This window comes from Mobula birostris, chromosome 25, assembly GCF_030028105.1.
Source record: "Mobula birostris isolate sMobBir1 chromosome 25, sMobBir1.hap1, whole genome shotgun sequence".
NCBI classification, from domain to species: Eukaryota; Metazoa; Chordata; class Chondrichthyes; order Myliobatiformes; family Myliobatidae; genus Mobula; species Mobula birostris.
The window spans coordinates 28,092,746-28,106,256 of NC_092394.1; the positions used below are offsets into that span (position 1 = coordinate 28,092,746).

The following is a 13,511-nucleotide window of genomic DNA, read 5'->3' on the forward strand; positions in this document are numbered from 1 at the left end:
CACCCTCTGGCTAAAAAAATTTCTTCACATCTCTGTTCTGAATGGGCGCCTTTCAATCCTTAAGTCATGCCCTCTCGTACTAGACTCCCCCTATAAAGGCCTAAGACTTGAATTTTATACCATCCAAACAAAAACAAATCCATTAAAGAAAGTTATCCATTCAGTCAGACTGCGTGGGGCTGTTACATCTCATACTTTTCAATATTTATCTTAGTTTCATAGAGATGTCATCAGGGACAAGGGCATTTCTTTCAGCACCACTAGACAAAAGGCCACCTAGAACACCGACAAGGCTCTTGCAGCCTTAAAAGACAAAGTTCAAAGGACAGGAAGTAAATTATCTCCACATCTGCCCAGTTCCGGTGCCTTACATAAACACAACGATTTGAGAAAAAGAACAAAAAAAAAACACAAGTTAACACCTAAGATGTGGATCGAAGCATTAGCAGTCTTTGGCTGCTGGGTTCAACATTCCCCAGCTCTCTCTCTGAAAACCTTCTACTCTTCCTTCAAGACTTTAAAAAAAAGCGGCTCCAAATAGCTTTTCAATTGACCTTTCTAATCTTCTTTCTTTGGTTCAGTATCAGTTCTATCATGTCTTCAACTGGTTTTCTTCATTAAAAAGATGGTTTATGTTATTACAGTCAAAGTAAAATTGAGAGACTTTCTATAATGCAAAAAGTGACTCAGATATGCAAAGCAAGTCTCAGTAGAAATAATATGTAGCATCTGGAGATCAATAGACCAAAATTCTTCTGTGCAAAACCATTCTTTTACGTTAACTGGAGTTCTATTTTTGCCATTGTTTACTTTCAATGACTTGAAATAGACAGTGTTAATAGGCAGTGAAAACTTACTGCATCTACATCTTCATTTTTGCAATAGAGCTCATGACCTTTGGCTCGAATTTCATCCCTTTGAAGATCAACCACTTCTTTTAGCTTTAGCATTACTTCCCGTTCCTTCTTAGAGAGGCTGTCTAGTAAAGAAATATTAACAACATATCATGAGTTCTATGTGCTCCAAATTAAACCATGGAAGAATTTAGTAATCCTCAACAAATGATGTGGGACAAACTCCTAGAAGACATTTTATAAGATGCCACGTGGCAGGTTTGTAATGAAGACTGATAGCTGTGCAAGAAAAGACATTGTAGCATGGATGAAAAATTGGCTGGATAATGGGAAACAAAGCAGTAATGAAAGGTTATTTGTTGGATTAGAGGTAAGTATAGAGTGCAGTTCCAAAGGGTCAGGACTAGGGCAACTGTTTTAATGATTTGTACATGTAGGGCAAAATTCGAAGAGATGTATGTGTGTACATTGAATTGACTTTATTTCTTACATCCTTCACATACATGAGGAGTACGTCTTCATCTAAATGTGTGATATGCAATCATAGTAATTTATAATAAATAGAACAGTCAATGTAATATAGAGTACACTCAAGTCAGTGTGAGTTCATCAGTCTGATGGCCTGGTGGAAGAAGATGTCCCGGAGCCTGTTGGTCCTGGTTTTGACGCTGCAGTACCATTTCCCGGATGGTAGCAGCTGGAACAGAGATCTGACAGTGTATATGCATAGTTTGTTGAAAGTGCCAAGGCTTACTGAGATAGCAGTTAAAAGGAGTCCTGGGCTTTATGCACAGAGTACACCGGTTTGGCCTTCTCTGGAGTATTTTGTCCAATTTTGTGCACCATACAGGAAAATGGGGGGAGGCAGAAGGAACTTGAACTACTCTTCTTGGAAAAGGAGATTGTAAAGGAAGAATGGAGGGTAATTAAAGAGAAACTGTTGCCACTTGTGGAACTACCAAGAACCTGGGGCCATTGGGTGAAAGTGATGAGCAAAAGAAACAAAACTGACATAGAACCACTTCCTTTGTACCACTGTACTTCTGAGGCAGTAATGTTGACAGCAGATTCAATTGCAGCATCCAGAAGGGGTCTGGATAAAAATCTAAAAGAAGGGAATTTGCAGGCAATGAGAAGGCAGGGGCGTAAAACTAACTGGATTTTTCTTAAGTATAGATTGTAAGAACACGTAGGCCTCCTACCTTACTGTAAAATTCCCTGGTTCTAAAATAGACAAAGTTCAGAAAAAAAAATTCAGATGTAAGAAGGGATAGGTATAAAAAAAACCTTCTTCACATTATAAATGGAGCATTAACCTCAGTATATTAAATCAGTAGTTAGTGGAGGATTCTTAACACATTTTTAATACAGGAGTGCCTGAGACACAAATTTTTGCATCATTTTCATCACTGGCTAGAACTTCATTATAGAGAAGCACCTCATTCCTTTGTACAATGAGACCCCAGCAATGCGCAGGAATTGGACTGATGGGCGGCAGACATTATACATGCCAGTTAAGGACCAGAGAATGACCAGTTCCAACAAGAGAGCAACCCAGTCATCTTCGAGGTATTCAATAGGATTATTAAACTCCAAATCCCTCACGAAGAACTTTGGGAAGTCACTCCTGAATAGAATCTAAATTGCATCAGACATTGACACAAGAGGTGGGCAGAGGCTGGGTATCTGAATGACTAACTCATCTTACAACTCCCCAGCATCTCCACCCGTTACAAACCTTGATTTAGGAGCGTATCGAAATACATCCAATTCATGTAGAAGCACCAAAAACAAGCAGCTTGATAGCTTTCAGAACAAAACTGCTGAGTTGATAGAAACTCTTAAAAACCTTCACCCATTCCTCCAGTGGCACACCATGGTTGTACTGGGTGTGCCATCTACAAGATGAAGCACAGCAACCCTCAAGGAATTGTCCATTGCATCTCCCACACTCAGCTGCAAGGATAGGAGAGACATGTACACTAGAACACCATCTGAAGGCTTTTCTCCAGGTCTCACCCTGTCCTTCAACATCGTTGGAGCAAAGCTATCAAGATTCCTGGCTATCAATGTTATGGGTAACCCTTCAAAGAAAAATGAATCAGAACAAGAAGTGGCTCAGACCACCAACTCCTCCAGTGAAATTAAAGGATGTACAATCACCAGTAATCCTCGTATTGTATGAAAGAATAAGAAAATAATGATAAAATGAAACCAGAATGCTACTTCAGTTCAAGTCAAAAATGGAAAGACCTTATCTTAGTGCCAAGTAAAATCAAAACATATTTAAAGAACTCGTTCTCTCCTGAGAAGATGAAAAATGTTGGCAGGTTAAGAGTATTCCCACACTGAAGAGCATATGAAAGCTAGTAAAGGAAATGGCTTCAATTGTCCTGGATTTTTTTAACTTCTAGTAAATCCTTTAAAATCACATGTCCATTTCTGATAATGAAGGCACAGATTTGAACAAATTTTAGATAAAAGAGTTAATGAAAGAAGAGATCGGAGTTACCTTCCTGGGACTGAATCTCAACCAGCTTGTTAACAAGCTGCTGGTTTTCGCCTGTCAGCTGTGATATCTGCTTCTGCAGTTCTTGGATCCGGGTATGCCAGAGACTTATTTTATGATCCACATCCTGAAACAAAAAAAAAACACAAAATGCACGGGCATTGAATTAATATTCAAAGTTTAATTTTGAATTTTAAAACCAGAACTAATCCAAGAGAACCCTATTCTCCACAAGATTTCGCAGGAAGTTGTCTGTGCGTGTCTAACAAAATGATCCTACATACAGGGGCATGATGGTTACTGCATTTCTTTACAGTGTCAGAGATCACTGACCGGAGTTCACTCCTGGCCAGTCTGTACAGAGCTTGTACATTCTCTACGCACGTTTCCTCTCATATTCCAAAAACGTACGAGGTAGCTATGCCGGTGCCAGTAGCATGGCAACACTTGTGGTTGCCCAGCACAGTCCTCACTGGTTTGATCTGATGCAAACCTCAACAGTGTACATCAGTGTCTCGATGTACATGTGACAAATAAAAGGTAAAAAAAAATCTAACTTAAGTACATATCCAAACCCATCAGGACATATACACGTCACTGTTTCTTTACCATCACTGCTCAGACTCCTGGAGTTCCCAACCTTCATTACCACTGGGGAAATCACATATAGACAATAGATGTCGTCACCCCAGCATAGCACATATCCCACGCAGAATGTTGTAACTCTGGAGTAAGTTGTGGGCAATTCAAAGGTCTGTTCAGAAAATAGGAAGGAGGCTTACATTGGTACAACAGAATGCTTGCGCCACTTAAACGGAGCTTTCAAAATCCACTAGGTAGGCTGAATGACAAGATTATCTCGGAATTTTGGGTTGACATCAAAAAAATATTCTCACGTGAGGACTGCATAGACGCAAGTAGGCAATCATTCACTCACACAGACTGACAAAGTAAAGGAAATCCCCTTGCTGTACAAGACCAGTTAACCAATGACAAGTTACAGCCCTACAGAAGCACAGAAGGGCTTAATATGTTTAAAGGATCCTCTTAAAAGTCAAGTTCATTACTTTTCACTTGACAAGCCCAGAAACAAGTAAGATGACTAGCTACTGAGGACTAATTGGGATTCAGCATTCTAGTGAAGATCGCTGGTGTCACTAAATGAGGGAACATCAGTGTGAACAGAATACCTGGATCAGATAACTCACCTGATATCAATGTAGGACCTATCAACCATGATACTCTGCTGTTATTTACAAGCCAAACTAATGACTATCACATCAGTACATATGGAGAAAAAGAGAGATCGTATAACCAGATTATAAGCAATGATTTAAAAACCAATTGATTGATCTGACGTCTACCACAGAAATTAGACTTTACTGACAGTAGGTAAGGATCTCATCTTTGAGTAAAGAGAACACTGGTTACAACAGGACAGGTCATCTTTTTGCCCTGACATTTGTTCTACTGGAAAGAGCAATCAGGACACGCAGGCAATGAGCCATTATTTGTGGCAGGAAATGTAGCAGCCAGAGAGAGATGTCAAGCGTCCCCATCAGGCTCGCTTCAAAGAGAGATTCTGGGAACCAACCCTTCCCTTTACTGTGCTTCTTCAGTTCCCAGAGCCCCTTTAGAGTCAGCAGAGTCCTCCCAGAGCCTGAGCAATCAGCTGTGTTCTTACAGATCTGCTGAAGATACTGGTGATTGTTTAATGAGAGGGACATGGGAACAGCCCCCAGAGATTCCAGATGAAAAGTAAGTGCTCATGTACACACTTCCATTTCTGGTCAATTCTTTCCAACCTGTTTAGCGACATTTTTAAGTGGCCTTGTGTTTGCCACAAAGCCTGTTAGGTCCTCGCCACTGACAACTGAGCATGGCATATGTAATGGGCTGCTACAGAAGCATGTTCACTTGAAACTTGGCTCAGATGTTATCTAACTTGTGAATCAATTTACATTATTACTTGTACATTTTAATACAATACAAAATCCTCCAGTAGATCTGCGCTCTAATGAACAAAGTACCATCTCCCTCAGCCATACTCCATTTTAGGAAAGTTATAACAATAGAAACATAGAAAACCTACAACACAATACAGGCCCTTTGGCCCACAAAGCTGTACCGAACATCTTCTTACCTTAGAACTATCTAGGTTTACCCATAGCCCTCTATCTTTCTAAGCTCCATGTATCCATCCAAGGAGTCTCTTAAAAGACCGTATCCTTTCCATCTCCACTGCCACCGCCAGCAGCCCATTCCATGCACTCACCACTCTCTGCCTAAAAAACTTACCCCTGACATCTCCTCTGTACCTACTTCCAAGCACCTTAAAACTATGCCCTCTCTTGCTAGCCATTTCAGCCCTGGGAAAAAGCCTCTGACTATCCACATGATCAATGCCTCTCATTATCTTGTACACCTCTATCAGGTCACCCCTCATCCTCCGACGCTCCAAGGAGAAAAGGTTGAGTTCGCTCAACCTATTATCATAAGGCATGCTCCCCAATCTAGGCAACCTCCTTGTAAATCTCCTCTGCACCCTTTCTATGATTTCCACATCCTTCCTGTAGTGAGGTGACCAGACTTGAGCACAGTACTCCAACTGGGGTCTGACCAGGATCCTATATAGCTGCAATATTACCTTTGGCTCCTAAACTCAATCCCACGATTGATGAAGGCCAATGCACCGTATGCCTTCTTAACCACAGAGTCAACCTGCATAGCAGCTTTGAGTGTCCTATGGACTCGGACCCCAAGATCCCTCTGATCCTCCACACTGCCAAGAGTCTGCTATTAGTGCTATATTCTGCCATCATATTTGGCCTACCAAAATGAACCACCTCACACTTATCTGGGTGAACTCCATCTGCCATTTCTCAGCCAGTTTTGCATCCTATCAATGTCCCACTGTAACCTCTGACAGCCCTTCACACTATCCACAACACCCCCAACCTTTGTGTCATCAGCAAATTTACTAACCCATCCCTCCACTTCCTCGTCCAGGTCATTTATAAAAATCACAAAGAGTAGGGGTCCCAGAACAGATCCCTGAGGCACACCACTGGTTGTCAGCCTCTATGCAGAATATGACCCGTCTACAACCACTCTTTGCCTTCTGTGGGCAAGCCAGTTCTGGATCTACAAAGCAATGTTCCCTTGGATCCCATGCCTCCTTACTTTCTCAATAAGCCTTGCATGGGGTACCTTATCAAATGCCTTGTTAAAATCCATATACACTACACCTACGGCTCTACCCTCATCAATGTGTTTAGTCTGTGACGAAAAACCAAGTTATCAGAAGATTGATGCTAATGAGAGAGATAAGTGAGACAATGGAGAAACATTCAAAATGCTAATAAGAAAGAAGAGAGAGATTAACGAGAAAGAAACACATTTCAGAATATTGACAGACTGGTTGCTTTGAACCTGAACTGTTTGAAGTTTGATGGACAGGCGAGACCCCAGCAGGGGTATAAAAAGCACAAGTTCGCTTAGGCACGACACACACCACGAAATCACGAGATAACGAGACCCTGGAAGAGCAGTGTGCCCCCACAAGTTGGTGGGAGTTGGAGGTCTGGTTCGAGGGAACCGACCATAGACTGACAGGGTGAAAAGGGACGATCGGCGGGAACCTGGCGTGTGTATCCGCCCTTGCCTGGGTGCCGGGTTCACCGCGGAAGAACGGTCGTATCTGGAACGGAGGGGTCACAGTCGGTGACCACAGAAAACATAAAAGGGTTCCCCCGGAAGCTAACTGTGAAGAACATCAAGGGTCTGTTTGAATCAAAATTTGCATTCTCTCTCTCTCTCCAACTGCACAACAGCGATTACTGCAAACTGTACTAAGCTGAACTGAACTCTGCGTCACTTGAGACTGATCATTTTACCCCTAGACTGCGATAGAGCTTGGTTGATTCCTATTACCCTAGTTCTGTGTACATGTGTGTTTTATCATTGCTAACCTGTTGCATTTATATCCTTACGATTAGAGTACTGTGTTACTTATTTCTTTAATAAAACTTTATTAGCTTCTGTTAAACCAGACTCCAACTAAGTGATCCATTTCTGCTGGTTTGGCAACCCAGTTACGGGGTACGTAACAAGTCACATCCTCAAAAAATTCAATCAGGCTCATAAGGCAAGGCCTGCCTTTCACAAAGCCATGCTGATTATTCCTAATCATGTTATGCCTTTCCAAATGTTCATAAATCCTGCCTCTCAGAATCTTCTCCATCAACTTACCAACCATTGAAGTAAGATCCACCTGTCTACAATTTCCTGGGCTATCTCTACTCCCTTTCTTGAATAAGGGAACAACATCCGCAACCCTCCAATCCTCTGGAACCCCTCCCGACCTCATTGATGATGCAAAGATCATCGCCAGAGGCTCAGCAATCTCCTCCCTCACTTCCCACAGTAGCCTGGGGTACATCCTGTCTGGCCCCGGTGACTTATCCAACTTGATACTATCCAAAAGCTCCAGCACATCCTCTTTCTTAATATCTACATGCTCAAGCTTTTCAGTGCCCTGCAAGTCGTCCCTACAATCGCCAAGATCCTTTTGCATAGAGAATACTGAAGCAAAGTATTCATCAAGTACCTTTGCTACCTCCTCCAGTTCCATACACACTTTTCCACTGTCACACTTGATTGGCCCTATTCTCTCACATCTTATCCTCTTGCTCTTCACATACTTATAGAATGCCTTGAGGTTTTCCTTAATCCTGTCCGCCAAGGCCTTCTCATGGCCCCTTCTGACTCTCCTAATTTCTTTCTTAAGCTCCTTCCTGCTAGCCTTAATATCTTCTAGATCTCTATCATTACCTAGTTTTTTTGAACCTTTCGTAAGTTCTTCTTTTCTTCTTGACTAGATTTACAACAACCTTTGTACACCATGGTTCCTGTACCCTACCATCCTTTCCCTGTCTCATTGGAGCGTATCTACAGAGAACCCCACGCAAATATCCCCTGAACATTTACCACATTTCTTCCGTGCACTTCCCTGAGAACGTCTGTTTCCAATTTATGCTTCCAAGTTCCTGCCTGATAGCCTCGTATTTCCCCTTACTCCAATTAAATGTTTCCCTAACTTGTCTGTTTCTATCCCTCTCCAATGCTATGGTAAAGGAGATAGAATTATAATCACTGTCTCCAAAATGTTCTCCCACTGAGAGACCTGACACCTGACCAGGTTCATTTCCCAATACCAGATCAAATACAGCCTCTCCTCTGGTAGGCTTATCTACATATTGTGTGAAGAAACCTTCCTAAACACACCTAACAAACTCCACCCATCTAAACCCCTCACTCCAGGGAGATGCCAATCAATATTTGGAAATTAAAATCTCCCATCACAACAACCCTGTTATTATTACTCCTTTCCAGAATCTGTCTCCTTATTTGCTCCTCGATGTCCCTGTTACTATTGGTTGGTCTATGAAAAACACCCAGTAGAGTTACTGATCCCTTCCTAACTTCCACCCACAGAGACTCCATAGGCAACCCCTCCATGACTTCTTCCTTTTCTGCAGCCGTGACACCATCTCTGATCAACAGTGCCACACCCCCACCTCTTTTGCCTCCCTCCCTGCCCTTTCCAAAACATCTAAGCCTGGCATTTGAAGTAGCCATTCCTGCCCCTGCACCATCCAAGTCTCTGTACTGGCCACAACAACATAGCTCCAAGTGCTGATCCACGTTCTAAGCTCATCCGCTTTATTCATAATACTTCTCGCATTAAAATAGACACCTCTCAAACCATCGGTCTGAGCGCGTCCCTTCTCTATCACATGCCTATCCTCCCTTTCACACTGTCTCCAAGCTTTCTCTATTTGTGAGCCAACCTCCTTTTCCTCCATCTCTTCAGTTCGGATCCCCCCCCCCCCCACCCCAGCAATTCTAGTTTAAACTCTCTCCAATAGCCTTAGCAAACTTCCCCAGCAGGATATTGGTCCCCCTCAGGTTCAAGTGCAACCCGTCCCTCTTGTACAGGTCACACTTGCCCCAAAAGAGGTCCCGATGATCCAGAAATCCGAATCCCTGCCCCCTGCTCCAATCCCTCAACCACACATTTATTCTCCACCTCATTCTATCCCTATACTCACTGTCACGAAGCGACGTTGTTACTCAATGAAGTGAACTATTTAAGGGTGATTGTTCACAAATTCTGCATGTCTGGACAAAGTTTAAGCAGGGTGTACAGACAGCGCAAGGACTCTGGGTGTGAAGCTGCTTTCAGCTTTTTAAAATCAAGGTAAAGTAAACTTTATTCATTATAAAAAAAATACTTTCAAGATAATCTGTGCGATGCCTTTTCAGTCTTACATTCATACTCAATGGTTTTAGTACTCTCCTATTACATTCCTACACACCATTTTCGGCAGGTTGCAATCATCACAAGTAGTCACTTGTTCAGCTGAGGCGGCACAAGGTTTAAAAAGAGCCCAGGACCTTTCGGGACTTTTCAACAGACTGCAATCATAACAATCTTCCCCTCCCCCACCTTTTTATTCTGGCGTCTTCCCCTTCATTTCCAGTCCTGAAGAAGGGCCTCGGTCCAAAACGTTAACTGTTTGTTCATTTCCACGCGTGCTGCTTGAGCTGCTGAGCTCCTCCAGCATTTTGTGTACAGTATGTCACTTTGGATTTCTAGCAGCGGCAGAATTTCTTGTGTTCTGGATTGGGTGTTGTGTAATGAAGCAGGCTGATTAGGGAGTTAAGGTAAAGATAGTAAGATAAACCATAGGGTGAATTCTGAGAGGGAGAAGCTGAAGTCAGATGTATCAGTTTTACAGTGGAGTACAGGGAATTAGAGGCGTGAGCGAGGAACTAGACAAAGTTGATTGGAAGGGAGCACTAGCAGGGATGATGGCAGAACAGCAATGGCTGGAGGTTCTGGGAGCAATTTAGAAGGCACAAAATAGATACATCTCGAAGATGAAGTATTCTAAAGGGAGGATGATGTAACCATGGCTGACAAGGGAAGTCAAAGCCAACATAAAAGCAAAAGAGAGAGCATATAATATAGTAAAGTTTAGTGGGAATTTAGAGGATTGAAAGGTTTTAAAAATCAACAGAAGACAACTAAAGATCTGTAAGGAGGTAAAAGATGAAATATGAAGGTAAGCTAACCAATAGTATAAAATAAGATATCAAAAATGTTTTTTCTGATATATAGGGTAAAATAGAGGTGAGAGTGGGTATTCGACTGCTGGAAAATTACGCTGAAGAGGTAATAATGGGGGAATAAAGAAATGGCGGATGAACATACGTATTTTGTGTCAGTATTCACTTTGCAAAATACTAGCATACTAGCATTATGCCAGAAATTTGAGAATGTTGGGGCAGAAACAAGTGCAATGCTATTGCTAGGAGAAGGTTGGGAAGCTGAAAAGTTTGAAAGTAATTAAGTCACCTGGACCAGATGAACTAACTCCAGGGTTCTCAAGGAAGTAGCTGAAGAGATCGTGGCGGTATTAGTAATGATCTTTCAAGAATCACTAGATTCTGGAATGGTTCCAGGGAACCGGAAAATTGCAAATGTCACCCCTCTTGTTACGAAGGGAGGGAGGCAGAGATAGGAAGTTATAGGCCAGTTAGCCCAACTTCAGTGTTTAGGAAGACGTTGGAGTCCATTATTAAGGATGAGGTTTCAGGGTAGTTGGAGGCACATGATAAAATAGGCTGAAGTCACAAGATATTCCAAGGGGAAAATACTGCCTGACAAATCTGTTGGAATTCGAGGAAATAACAGGCAGGATAGACAAAGGAGAGTCAGTGGATGTTGTTTACTTGGATTATCAGAATGCTTTTAACAAGGTGCCACACATGAGGCTGGGAATGGGTGAGAGGGGAGGGTGGGGATGGGGGTGGGGAGATGGAACAGTGGGAATGGGTGAGGGGGAGGGTGGGGAGATGGAGCAGTGGGAATGGGTGAGGGGGGGGAGGGGGGGAAATGGAGCAGTGGGAATGGGTGAGAGGGGAGGGTGGGGATGGAGGTGGCAAGATGGAGCAGTGGGAATGGGTGAGGGGGAGGTTGGGGATGGGGATGGGGAGATGGAGCAGTGGGAATGGGTGAGAGGGGAGGGTGGGGATGGAAGTGGCAAGATGGAGCAGTGGGAATGGGTGAGGGGGAGGTTGGGGATGGGGATGGGGAGATGGAGCAGTGGGAATGGGTGAGAGGGAGGGTACAGGAAAGATAAGTATGGATGGAAGATTGGCTGAGTGGCAGCAGACAAAGAGTGGGAATAAAGGGGGCCTTTTCTGGTTGGATGCCAATGACTAGCAGTTTTCCGCAGGGGTCAGTGTTGAGATCGCTTCCTTTCATGTTGAATGGCAATGATTTGGATGATGGAATTGATGGCTTAGTGGCCAGGTTTGTGGACGATACAAAGATAGGTGGGAGGGCAGGTAGTGTTGAGGAAGCACGGTGTCTGCAGAATGACTTAGACAGTTTGGGAGAATGACCAAAAAAGGTGGCAGATGGAATACAGTGTCGGGAAGTAGTTGGTCACGCACTTTGGCAGAAGGAATAAAGGCATAGACTGTTTTCTAAACGGAAACAGAAAATTCAAAATCAAAAGTTCAAAGAGACTTGCACTTATCCCTAGTGTACGATTCCCTACACAGTTAACTTGCATATTGAGTTGGTAGTAAGGAAGAAAATGCAATGTTGGCATTCATTTCAAGAGGACTAGATTATAAAAGCAAGGATGTAATGCTGAGGCTTTGTAAGGCATTGGTCTGACCGCATTTGGAGTATTGTAAACAGTTCTGGGCCCTTTATCTAAGAGATCTGCTGGAACTGGAGTGGGCCCAGAGCAGGTTCAGAAGAGTGATTCTGGGAATGAAAAGGTTAATAACGTATGAGAAATGTTTGATAGCTCTGGGCCTTAACTCCCAAGTTTAGAAGGAAGAGGGGGAGAAACTCACTGAAAGCCGTTGAATATTGAAAGGCTGAGATAAAGCGGATGTGGAGAGGATGTTTCCTTCAGTAGGGGAGTCTATGATCAGAGGTCACAGCCTCTAAATAGAGGGACGTCCATTTAGAACAGAGGTGAGAAGGAATTCCTTTTGCCAGAGGGTAGTGAGTCTGTGGAACTCATTGCCATAGGCTGTACAGGTCCAGTCACTGGATATATTTAAACAGAGGTTGATAGGTTCTTGATTAGTCAGGGCATCATAGTTTACTGGGAGAAGGCAGGAATGTAGGGTCAAGAGGGTTAATAAATCAGCCATGTTGGAATGCTAGAGCAAACTCAATTGCCCAAATGACTAACTCTGCTCTGATGCTTTATGGTCTTATCAACAGTAGTACTGTCGCTCCTGTGGCCCTCTGAGGTGGTATCCAGCACGGATTAGAAGGGCCGAGATGGCCTGTTTCCATGCTGTAGCTGTTATACGGTTAATAACAGAGGGACTTCCTTACCCAACCTGGCCACTCCCTCCTCAACTGCAGAAGAAGCCTATACTGTGCTCCTTTCTCACTGAACCTTTGAGGTGGCTGCACCAAGCTCAGCACACCCTCCTGCAGCCCTGGAATGTGCCACAGCAGCGTTCCTCTAGACATATCAACATGCTGGCAGAACCACCACCTCCGGGCAGACTGAAGGGTGTCTTTCCAAGCTGATGATCTGCTGGCAGCACTTGATGTTCAGGGTTGAGGTGTGCAGCAGCAAGGTTTAGGATCGTGAGTTGGTTTGCAGCTGGAAATACGTTGGGAGTGTTTGTATCTCACTCCGTTTAAACTCGCCAGATTCAGTCAAAAATCTATTACACCACTGCAAAAAGAAAAGTTGAGCAGTTTTAGAGAAGTAACATTCATTAATCCCAAAAAAATCTGCCACTAACATCCATCTCAAGGAACCAGATCACAGAAGTTAATGCATATACTCTTTTAACATTCCCAACCCCGCAATAAAGCAAAAAGCTGCAGGAAGCAGGTCAAAGAATACACTCTATGCTTACAAGTGTCAGAATGTGTGTGGGAAACTGGTGGGGGTGAAGGGCAAAGAAAACAATACATGCTAAATGCAAGCTAAAATGCAATTTATTTAAAACACTTCACTGAAGTACAGTATTGGTCAGGGTTAAACGCAGGCCCAAGAACTGAATCAGCAGTAACCTAACTGTGTGTGTTT

The 13,511-nt window shown here is 43.2% G+C and overlaps 1 protein-coding gene across 5 annotated transcripts in view; it reads right to left on the reverse strand.

Annotated features, from left to right (window-relative positions):
* Positions 1 to 13,511, reverse strand: part of rilp (Rab interacting lysosomal protein) — a 63,656-nt gene that overhangs the window by 35,931 nt on the left and 14,214 nt on the right. For all 5 annotated transcript variants that reach the window (XM_072243684.1, XM_072243686.1, XM_072243681.1 and 2 more), the window contains exons 2-3: positions 3,367 to 3,490; positions 858 to 979 (exon numbers count right to left, since the gene is read on the reverse strand). In XM_072243684.1, coding sequence (XP_072099785.1) covers positions 858 to 979; positions 3,367 to 3,490 — 246 coding nt within the window. The remainder of the gene's footprint in view (positions 1 to 857; positions 980 to 3,366; positions 3,491 to 13,511) is intronic.